The sequence below is a fragment of the Cynoglossus semilaevis genome, chromosome 17 (genome assembly GCF_000523025.1).
Source record: "Cynoglossus semilaevis isolate Cse_v1.0 chromosome 17, Cse_v1.0, whole genome shotgun sequence".
NCBI classification, from domain to species: Eukaryota; Metazoa; Chordata; class Actinopteri; order Pleuronectiformes; family Cynoglossidae; genus Cynoglossus; species Cynoglossus semilaevis.
The window spans coordinates 611,918-623,550 of record NC_024323.1 but is presented as its reverse complement, the minus strand read 5'-3'; the positions used below and the strand labels follow the sequence as shown (position 1 = coordinate 623,550).

At 39.1% G+C, this 11,633-nt stretch overlaps 2 protein-coding genes and 1 long non-coding RNA gene across 3 annotated transcripts in view; 1 reads left to right on the top strand and 2 right to left on the bottom strand.

Moving 5' to 3' along the window:
• Window positions 1-6,164, top strand: part of hlfa (HLF transcription factor, PAR bZIP family member a) — a 9,448-nt gene extending 3,284 nt beyond the window's left edge. The window contains exons 3-4 of the mRNA XM_008329163.3: window positions 4,262-4,464; window positions 4,618-6,164. Of these exons, the coding sequence (XP_008327385.1) occupies window positions 4,262-4,464; window positions 4,618-4,833 (419 nt within the window). The 3' untranslated portion in view covers window positions 4,834-6,164. The remainder of the gene's footprint in view (window positions 1-4,261; window positions 4,465-4,617) is intronic.
• Window positions 6,165-8,453: 2,289 nt separating this feature from the next.
• mmd (monocyte to macrophage differentiation-associated) overlaps window positions 8,454-11,633 on the bottom strand; it is an 8,911-nt gene continuing 5,731 nt past the window's right edge. Inside the window, exons 4-7 of the mRNA XM_025064738.1 lie at window positions 11,399-11,561; window positions 11,212-11,313; window positions 10,146-10,215; window positions 8,454-9,476 (exon numbers count right to left, since the gene is read on the bottom strand). Coding sequence (XP_024920506.1) covers window positions 9,279-9,476; window positions 10,146-10,215; window positions 11,212-11,313; window positions 11,399-11,561 — 533 coding nt within the window. The 3' untranslated portion in view covers window positions 8,454-9,278. The remainder of the gene's footprint in view (window positions 9,477-10,145; window positions 10,216-11,211; window positions 11,314-11,398; window positions 11,562-11,633) is intronic.
• LOC112488444 (uncharacterized) lies at window positions 9,671-10,133 on the bottom strand. The gene is made up of 2 exons (XR_003052500.1): window positions 9,894-10,133; window positions 9,671-9,838 (listed from the first exon to the last, which is right to left on the bottom strand). It is a non-coding gene; the product is annotated as an uncharacterized LOC112488444 (long non-coding RNA).

Below are 11,633 nucleotides of genomic sequence, written 5' to 3'. Positions count from 1 at the left end.
TTTGGCGTCTAAAATTCATGTTAGTTGGTTTTCAGCAGACGTGGGCAAACTGCATCCTGCGGGCCAGATACGGCTGTCTGGATTTTCTAATCCGACCCACCTAACACTGGTACAAGGTTATTTGCATTATTATTTCACCCAAAAATTCTACGTCCACCCAGTACTGAACTCCCCCCCACCCCCAAATTTTTAACCTCAACTTTGTAAGAGTGCAAAGAGAGGTATAATGTTATAACAGTGGTCATTTCTCTCTAACCTGTTCCACCGTTTTGCCATGGTTACGTGAAGCCGTACTCAGGTCTATCCTCCTCGGTAGGCTAGGTATGGTAATGTACATGCAGTTGTTCATTACCATACCACAGAAACCGGTCGTTCCGAACATGGCTCTTGAAAAGGAGTTAAGAATTCAGCCATTGTCAGTGCTTTGTCACCTTTAAAGAGCAGGTTTTTCCCCAACATTTTGACAACCCTGTGGCCAATCTATCTGTATCTGTAAGACAAGTTTCGAAATGCTTACAATGGCAGGGCTCTCACTGTCATTTTTTTTTCTTTTTTTCGAGGAGAATAAGTGCTCCCGAAGTCAAATATTTGGAAACACAAAGAGATATACAAGACACCAAAAAGTTGTTGGAAGAAAAGCACTTATTAGTAACACATCTTTGATGCATTTTGTTTTCTTTTTTCCAAGCCGACTTAGTGGGGAAAAGATGCACAAATATGCAACAAAATAAATACCGGTATGGGTGTCGGGCTTGTTAGTCAATTTTGAATACCCATAAACATGTGCAAATTTAGCAACCCAATATTCTGTAATGACTGTACACGCCAACCAGCGGTCCATTGACCAGAGTTGTTGTTTGAAGTGTCTTCCTCTGTTTGTTTAACTTTTCATTTCATGAACATTGTTCGTGTTAATTTGATCATCAAAACTAGCGTACAACTCTCTGCAACTCGGAGTATATCTGCTGTACTGATATCAATCTGACACCTTTATTTTCTACATCTTTAATTCTTTGCAGGAGATGCTAAAAGCAGTGACTAAAACGACTGTGATTATACAGAGCTGCAAGACTCACTAAAAGCCTCGATTTTAACACAAATATTAACGCACAAACAACCGGCCTTAAGTGTAAGCAGACAAGTTCATATTTGAATTTATTGACTTTGCCTCTAATGGGGGCACCGAAACTGATAGGCACGGACTGTGTAGTAAATGGCATGATAGCTAGCGATTTAGGTGTGCGAAAGTGCGATTCGAAGGGAGCTTCGAAAGTGACGCGATAAAGAGGATGATGCAAAAGAGTGTTTTAGATGTTTTGAGGAATCGATCCGCAACACCCAATCTGCGAGGTTTACCCTGATGTCACCTTCTTAAAAGTAGGTAGAGAAGTTTGTGAAGCGTGGCAGACAACCTTATCATCGCCATGTTTGGGACACCGACATCACTGCTACGTTTTATCAAGACCGGAATAAAAAAAAAAAAAATAGGTATGAGTTAAAGTTAGCAAGGAGGTGCTAATGCATTTTGCTCATAATGGTGTCAGTGTGAGATCTAAAACGAAATAAGAGAAGTTACTACAAGTCACACTTTTTTGCATTTTTTTTGCCTGGTGCGACTTATACTCCAGAGCGACTTATAGTCCGGAAAATAGAGTTATTACAAAATGAGAAAGTGTCAGATTTTTTTATCAAGTCCGGAATAAAAAAAAGAATAAAGTTAAAGTTAGCAAGGAGGTGCTAAATTGTGAGACTTCTGCGTGTTTTTTTTTTCTTTCTTTTTTTCTCTTCTCCACGCCAATTACGCTGCTGAGCATTTAGGGCCGCGACAAGCAAATGAGGTTTTGGTCTAAAAATGACCAAGCGGTGCGATATAAGGCGTTACAAGAGTTTTCCAGCCTCTGCTTTTTGGTGTGAACCCAAATTGCGCAAAGATAAAAATAAAATGTATCAGTGGAGATATGACAAAGTCCCATACAGTATGGGCAGAATCACAGTTTATCTTGACCAGCGCTCTTACTAGTAGTCGTCTGACTAGTAGTGTGTGTGTTTGTGTGCGTGTCTCTATGTGTGCATCCGGTTTGTTTTGTTTTTTTTCCACATTGCATGTGAACACGGGGGGAGGGGGGGGATCACGGCCATGTGACAGACACATGTCTGAGCTGTGTGTAGCTTGTGCTTTAATAGCAGGCTTTGTCACGCCAGGAGTCGGCCCCTCCTTCCTCTTTCACCTTCTGTTTCCTCTTTCTCCGCCCTTCGACACTTGCTGCGCTCTTCCTTCCATCTGGTCTTGCTCTTTTCCCTCCCCGTTGCTGGGCTCAGCTCAGACACTACCGGGAGTCAAGACCGGAGCACAGGCTGTACCCAGCTGAGTTCACATGGACACGGGTGTGCTTTTCCTCACATGCACACCATGTTTTTTTCCAACTGAGATGCAAACAAACTGTAGTGGCAACAAGTGTTATCACTAACAACATTTTGGATTTTTTTTTCATCTGTATTAAACATCCAGATACATTTACTGCATCGAATCCCCCTTAAACGTATTTGAACATTCCGCAAGGATATTTACTTGTTTGTTTGTTTAATTGACATTAGAATACTTTTTTTTTTTTGCAAATATCGCTGGACAATATCCATGTTTTGCTTTGAGTGTAGCATCGCAAAAGGCTAAATAACATGGTTAAAAATGAATATTGTTTGGTATTTCGGTCCTTTAGCTAACTATTTTCGGGCTTTATCTTATCTTCTTAGTTAACCCTGTAGTCACATTTTTGTCACCGTTTCACTTATTTATTTATTTTTGGACTAATTTAAGGCACTTTTGTTTCATATTTTTGTCTTTTTTTTATTTCTCTTAATTCTGGTTTCACTTTGACAATCTTGAGATCTAAAACGAAAATAAAGAGAAGTTAAACTATACGTTGAAAAGTGACAGCTACTTTGACATGAATTATCTAGCTAGCTATCTCAACTGCTCTCACCCACTCTCGTCTGTACGTAGCTTCAATTATAAATTAAATTACCGTATTTTCCGGACTACAAGTCACACTTTTTTGCATTTTTTTTTGGCTGGTGCGACCTATACTCCAGAGCGACTTATAGTCCGGAAAATACGGTTGTTACAAAAAGAGAAAGTGTCAGATTTCCTAGTTCATTTTTTTGTCATCCAACACATATACGATGTTCATCCAATGCATCCATGCATCAATAATAAAAACCATCGGGGAAATTGTAGTGTAGAGAACTGTTTGATCCAATGGCTTTCCAGTGGCTAAATGTTTCACTGCAGCGGTCATGGACAATCAGCTGACGTGCACTTGTGTGATGGATGGATGGATGGATGGATATATTTGCTAAGGATGACTGGATACAATTTTTTAAAGTCTGATAGTGGCGCTGCAGCTTGGAATATCTGCCGATACCAATATCGATCCAATACCTTCTTTTTGCCTTCAGCCGCATCCCTGTTTACAGCATGTCGCACAAAGTTGAGTCGAGCATCCAGGCTTAGGTATCATTTGAAAGTTTGACCAACATTGGACTGATACTGATCCTGAGTATCAGATTGAGCCATCCCTAGTTTAGTCATAGGTTATTTTTCATATAAAATGTATTTTGTATATCATTTATTTCTTACCTTCTGATCAGCTGTGACTATCACATTTTCACACTTTTCGTCATCCTTTGGTTGGGTTTGCGACTTATACTCGGGTGCGACCTATATATATTAAAATATATTGTGACTGTCATTCACATAGTCACAAGTGTGTAGGAATAAGTCAGTGTTTTTTGTGGGAGGGTTAGGCTCAGTTCATTGGATTTGTTGAGACAGATTGAAATTGTGTACCATGGAAACAGATACCATATTTTCCGGACTATAAGTTGCAATTTTTTTCCATCCTTTGACTGGGTTGCGACTTATACTCAGGTGCGACCTATATATTAAAAATATATAATTTCCTATTACTGTTATTTTCACACTGACAGCCACTAGAGGGCACTCTAGGCTAGTGTACCAGTATCTGCTACTCCTGTACCACTGGAAATGTACATGTTGGTTATTTTCACACTGACCGCCACTAGAGGGCACTCTAGCTGCCTGATGGGACTTATATACAGTATGTTTTTTTTTTCTTCTTCATTATGCATTTTTTGGCTGGTGCGACTTATTTTCCGGGGAGACATAGTTGGGAAAATACGCTACACTAAATGTATGAAAGTAAAACAAAGAAAATGTCTTCTTTCGCAACTTTTCTTTCAGCCCGGGACACACCCAGCCCCATTGACCCAGAGACCATTCATGTGCCATTGACCTATGAACCAGACCCAGCTGACTTGGCTCTTTCCAGCGTCCCTGGACAGGAAATGTTTGATCCCAGAAAACGGAAATTCACTGCAGATGAACTAAAGCCACAGCCCATGATCAAAAAAGCCCGGAAGGTCTTTATTCCTGAAGACCTGAAGGTGAGGGAGAGAGAGGATTTGGGATTTGGGTGAGGGTCAATGGGGGGGAAAAAAACCCCATTATAATCGATTTTATTGGTATGAAATTGTCTGGTCACTTCCCTTTAAGGCAGTTTTCGCCCTTTGGTGATTGGCTGAAATCTGTTTCTACAGGATGACAGGTACTGGGCACGGCGCAGAAAGAACAACGTTGCTGCAAAGCGCTCACGGGACGCTCGCAGGCTGAAGGAGAACCAGATTGCCATTCGCGCCTCCTTCCTGGAGAAAGAGAACGCGGCGCTGCGTTTGGAGGTGGCGGACTTGAGGAAGGAGCTTGGCCGCTGCAAAAACGTTATGGCAAAATACGAGGCCCGACATGGGCCCCTGTGAGGAGTACACCCCCCCCCCATGCCCCGTACTACACCCTCCTCTTGCCCCTATTCACACACCGCACAGATCCCCCATACCTGGTAATAATAACTATCCTTACTATTTTATGTTGTTTTTTGTATTTTATATGCGTCTAAGTTTGAAGGACAACTAAATGTTTCGGTGGCACTTCCTCCCCCTCCCCTAAACACTCTCCTTTTCCTTTGTAATTCTGCTACTGTCATTACTCATAAGCTATATTTTATTTTTCTTTCAAAAATATATATTTATATATATATACATATATATGAACACATAGATAAATACGGTTGCTATATATATACCGTATATTTACCCAAGGGTATAATCAGGTTTGGAGTTTTTGGATGTAAGGAATATTTGTGCAAAATGTGACAAACTTTTGTCGTTTTTTTTTTTTTTTTTTTTTTTTTTTTTGGTTCGGTTAAACAGTTTATTCATCTAGCGGTTGCTCGGTTCAACTCTTCTTTATTATTATGATCATCATGTCCCTGTGTGGATCGTGTTTTTTTTTAAATTAATTGGCATGGTGCTGGTTACACTGGGCTATCTCAAGGCTTCATATTATATAAAAAAAATGAGATTCTATTATTACTTTTATTTAGATATTTGATGGATCGACTTGCATATAGCCACCAGGGGGCGCCTTAATCAGGTTCTCAAAAAAGAAAAAAAATTGTGTAGAGAATTCGTTGTTGGTCAGGTGTTGGTCAGTCTCAGTAGTAGTTCTCAGTCATTGGATGATACTCTCCAGATCAGAGACACCGTTGTCTCATCTGCGTCCCGCCCTTTTGTCCCACATCAAAACTCCATGTCTCCAAATTCTAACTTCTTAATATACAGTATACCTCTGTGCATTCTGCTTTATTTCCTCCTTTTTCCCACCCCGGACAGTGAGCAATAACTCTTCTCCGCCCAACTATAATCACTAACCACTCTGCTTCTCCTGTCTCTCCGTTTACCACAAAGACCTTGGTCGACCTCTGCACTAACGCGTATCTCACAATCTTGATCTATTTGTTTAAGCTTACCCTCTTGGATGGATCAAACCATTGAGAATGTTTTGTGACATTTGCTGCACTTTGCTTAAGCTGCGGTCCCACAGAAAATGTTGTACTCAACAACTGTTATCCTCACTGAAAGTAAGATTGAAAAGTACTGTTAAGCAACAGGACATTTTCGCTATCTCCCGATATTTTACGGTAAAAACAATTTTTTTTAAGATTTCCAATATTTTCATTAAAAATAATAATATGCTAGCCTAAAAAGGGAAAAACAGTATATAAATGAACAAAAAGACAGTTTGCAACACATACAGTATATTTGGGGTAATACAAGAAAAAAATACAAAAAAAAAAAAAATTACCTTAATGGAGGTAATGACCTGAGTTGGAGACAGGGGGCGCTGTTGTTCGACTGTTGAACAGTGTGGGGGAGGTTCGTAAACGGTAAACATACTGTAACTATCTCGCCTTCTACTTCACAATTTTTACCTTTTCGCGGTGGGTCTTGGAACGCAATTAGCGCGCTAGGAGAGTAATCGCCGTTCAAAGATATTGATGATGTCGATTGGGGAAGAAGGTAATAAAATAAAAGATCTTAAAAGTAAAAATATAAATGAGATTGTCCTGGTTAAAGAGCGCATTCATACTTAAATAACGTTAAAAATAACGTTACTGTGTGATCCTTAGTTTGAATTATATTTAGACCGCAAACATTACAATGTAAAGTAAACAAAAAGTTAAAATGGCCGGTCTCTTGAGGAATTAGGTCTTATTACTTGTTGAACATAAATACCCTGTTGATAACTCTGTTAGCGCTATTAATGTTATTTACTTTCTGTCTTCGGATTTACTGCATGGCTTGTCTTGTTATGTTTGTCTTTTGCTAACCTAACATGACAGACATGTGTTTATTACTTTAAGAGCTGTCTTTCTTTCGCTCTTTGCGTGTCTTTCTAACTCTACCTCTTGTATTTTGAAGGACAGCTGGATGAATGTAGGAGATTTCTGAAATGTGGATGGTGTCCCAAAGTACTCGCCAAATTCCAATAAGTATTGGACTTCCTGTTAGGGAGAGCTTTTTTGCTGATATTGTCCAAACACTTAATTTCCTATTCCGATACAAGCATTACAGATATATGCAGCGTTATTTTCCCCGAAATTTTTTTTTAGGTTACACCGCATATCTCCTGTCGTCAAAATGAACACGATACTTACTGTTATTATTCTACTGAATGAAACACCAATCTAACTGTGCTCAAAAAACCCGACAGGATTTCATTTAAATTCGTCTTCTTGTCTTTTCTGCAATGCTTGTTAGTGGAACCCGGGCATGGGCAAACTAAGAAGATTTATATTGTTATTATACTTCTGCTTTTCCCCTGCAGTACCCACGTTTTCCCAATAGATGGTGTAGAAAATGATAAAAGCATTTTAGCCTTTATGCAGGACTTTTACATATCATCTGTCCATCTATCTGCTCGTGACCCCCCCTCCCCGTTCAATTTTAGGACAGTTGTGGCCCACGAGTCAAAACGTTTGCCCATGCCTGGTGTAACCAGTGTTTATACGTAGAAAAGAGAAGACAGGAACAGAGTGGACATTGAATTTGAGTAGCCTGTTTTTAATTGTATAGCTATATTATAAATACAGACATAAAAAAAGACTAAAACAATGAACAGTCCAGTGACGTCACTACCTCACCCTGAAGTTGAGTTGAGTCAGATCAAGTGCCTTCACTCTGAAAGGTCCAGATCTGCACTGAAGGGCTTTTAAATGAATTAAAGATATATATATATAAATAAATACATTCTTTTTGGATTTATCCTAATTTGACATCTACAATCTAAAAAAAAAAGATGGAGCTGATAACTTGGTAGAGTGTACGGAAGGTTTTTGTTGACGAGGTTGTCACAGAATGGACACATTGATTCTTTGATGCGTGCTGTTCAAATCCTTTCTTTCTGTAAGATGTGTGTAGATGTCAGACTAAAAGAAAAATACCATTTTTTTTTTTTTAGTTTTTTTTTTTTGTCTTTCCTTTACTATATATATATATACCTAATATACACAAATATATTGCCAAAAGTATTCACTTTTGTATCAAATCAAGCACCTGGGCGTGCAGACTGTTTTTACAAACATTTGTGTGTACTGTCGTGAAATTTCCTCGCTTCCTAAATATTCCACAGTCAACCGTCAACACAGAAGTGTTTGGGAACGACAGCAATTCCAGGCTACGTAAACTGACGGAGCGGGGTCAGCGGATGCTGAGGCGCATAGTGCGAAAAAAGGTCGCCAAGTTTCTGCGGAGTCAATCGCGACAAATGTTCATTTAAAACTCTTTAAGAGTTAGATTAACACTTGTATTTTGACTGTGTTTTCTAATGTTTTTCCTCAGATGTAATTTCTCTGATGTAATCGTTAGATTAACACTTGTATTTTGACTGTTTTCTAATTTTTCCTCAGGTGTAATTTCTCTGATGTAATGTTAAATGTTTCGTATACATTTCTTAAAATATCTTATTTCAAGACATCTTCAGTAGTGGACCTTGGGGTCATGGAGTGTTATATGCAAATAAGTGACACCCAAACCATTCAGAGATACATTTTTAATGTTTTTTTTTCTTGTCAGAATTTTTTTCTTGTCAGAATTGTTTGATTTTTTGCAGCACCATTATCCATTGACAAAAAAAATGGAACGCAGATTTTGTCTGCAAAGGCATGCACATTGATACATCACAAATTTATATATATAAAAAAAAAAATACAAAAAAGTGGTTCAAGAAATCTGTCAGCAAGCAGCCGTTACATTTAAAAAAAACAAAACGTATTTGCCGCAGTCCTTTTGCTGTACATGAAAAAAAATGATCATTTCATGGACCTGTGACATAACACGAAGCAATCGGAAAAAAACAAAAAAAAAGAAAGTTCTAGTGGTGCAAAGCAAGAATCACTGCAAATGTACAAGACTAAGATTACGAATAAATTAAGATTCATTCACATGTGAACAATTTGAGCATTACAAACACTGGTTCACAATTCCATTTCTTCTAAGTCATCTTCATCAAAGGGCTCAGCCTTCACCTTCCTCAGCCGTCTCTGACGAACATACTGAAACGCAGGGGTGAAATTAGGCCCAGCCGTCAGCAGGGGGCGACAAATACCATCAACAAAAAGTGTAGGTTTCCTGAGGAATAATCTAAATCAAGAGTCTGAGTTAAGTGTCAAATGTCCATCATTCCCGTCCCTACAAAACCAGAATCCAACCTCAAGCGATGACCAGTTCACCTCGGATAGGAAAGTGCCCGCCATTTTTTAAAATGTAATACTTGATCCGGAATTGTAAACATTTCAGCTTCTGTCGGCAGTCGATGTCTGTGTGTATCAGACTCCTTCCGCTTGTTCTTCTCATCCTCCTTTCGGTCAGGATGCGAGAAGGCTGCTGGGAGTCTTGTAGAGGTATTTCCAGATGGCGTAGTAGTGCACAGCGGCCGCCAGGGCCACAAACACGTGCCAGATGGCATGAGCAAAAGGAATGACACCATCGCTCTTAAAGAAAAAGACACCCAGGCAGTAGATGAGGCCGCCGCAGGCCAGTTCCTGAAGCCCGTCAGTGTTATTCTGGGGAAACGAGAGAAAACAAGAGGATTGTCCAAACACTTAATTTCCGATTCTGATATCAACTGATGGTTGGAAGGAAGTTAAGTGCCACTTGCTCACTAAGGGCCTATTGCCCTGTCCAAATCTCTATCTAGGTATCCACATATTTTTGTTTACATTGAGATCTGATGTTTTTTTTCAAAGTGTTCCTTCAATTTTTTTTTTTTTTTGAGCAGTGTATATTGACTATTTAACCGTTTATCCAAAAGAACACTTGCACAAGTGCACCATCAAAAACCTTGAGATCAGTAAAGATTTTGGAAAAAACATTAATAATAACCACATACAAAACCAGTTGTTTAAAAAGTCTGAACTTCAAGAACCTGGGTTTCGAAGAAAAATATGGCACTTTACAAATGAAGTCTGAACTTCAAGAACCTGGGTTTCAAAGAAAAATATGGCACTTTACAAATGTTTTGTTGTACATACAGTACATACTGGATCTCCTCTGCTTTACTTATGGACTAAGGTGAGACTATCCACATACTGGGACTAAATGGTAAATAACCGTACAGAATGTACGAGACAAATTTACTAAGGTCATGTCGTCTAATGGACAACCACAAGAGGTGAGAGCAGGACAAACGACATCACTTGCAAGGTGAACTTTGTTTTCGTAAAGAAAATTACCATAGATGTCACGACTGATGCAGGGAAAAACCCCATCGTCAAATAAAAGGCCAGCTCAACCAGTTTGTATCTGGAGAAAGACAAATACATGCATGAATAAATGTGAATTCATTCATTTGTACATGACACGGTCACTACTACACACCACTGAAATATATTGTATTTCCCGGGCTATAAGTCGCACATTTTTTTCATCCTTTGGCTGAGTTTGCGACTAAATCAAGTGAGATTTATATATTAAAATATATAATTTCACATGTCATTTTCACTCTGACAACCGCTAGAGGGCACTCTAGGTTTTGTGTACCAGTATCTGCTTCTCCTGTACCACTAAAAATGTACATTTTTGTTATTCTCACTGACAGCCACTAGAGGGCACTCTAGGCTTGTGTCCCAGTATTTGCTACTCCTGTAAGTAACACTTTTTTTTCCATCCTCATCCTTTTGCTGGTGCAACTTGTACTCCGCAGCGACCTGTATGTGTTTTTCTTCTTCGTTATGCATTTTTATGCTGGTGCGATTTATATTCATGAGTGACTCATAGTCCAGGAAATACAGTAGTTACATTTTTTTTTGTTATTGCCCATAATCTACTAGTCCTGATTTACTTATTGTTCTACTTCATCACCAGCAACAAGTCACTGTAAGCCCTCTTATTATATTATACACAGCACTACTAAGTCTCTGCACTCAAGTCCGAGTCAAGTCTCAGTCAAGACTAAAAAGTGTCAAGTCAAGTCCCAAGTCCTGCCGTTTCTGTTTCGAGTCCTTTTAAACAAAATAATAATATATTTACACAGATCCCTTTGGGTTTTGGAGAAAGTATCAAGTCTTGTCGAGTCAAAGGGCTCGAGTCCAAGTGAAGTCACGGGTCGTTGACGTTAAAGTCCAAGTCGAGTTGCAAGTCTCTTTACATTTTGTCAAGTCGAGTCTAAAGTCATCAAATTGATGACTCGAGTCTGACTCGAGTCCAAGTCATGAGACTCGAGTCCACACCTCTGCAAGTTCCACTTGGCTACTCATCTTGCAGTAGTAATATATAAAGTAATAAGTGAATCAAACTTACTTTTCATGGTATTTAAAGACGTAGACGGTTCCAGCGGCAGCCATGAACCACACAAACCAGCGCATATGTGCAGCCATAGGGCCCAGTTCACGCAGGTTTAACCTAGAAAAAGGTTCAAACACAGGGGGAAGTCTTTCCATTTCATGCTCACAGTTTCTAGTCAAAAGCTTGCTGGCTTTAACCTCACCAAGGTGTGTAGGAGGCAGCGATGAAGAAGTAGATGACCACTCTGTCACACATGTGGAAACACTGCTCCACCCCCCTGAAAAGTACAATGGAAAAACAAAAGAATGAAATATATACTGTACATATATTCAACGATTTTATTAACTTTTTTTTTATCATTTTATTTAGTAACTCAATCGAAGAATATGGTAGCCTGGTCCATCGAACCAAGAGATAACAGTAAATGTAGGAAATAA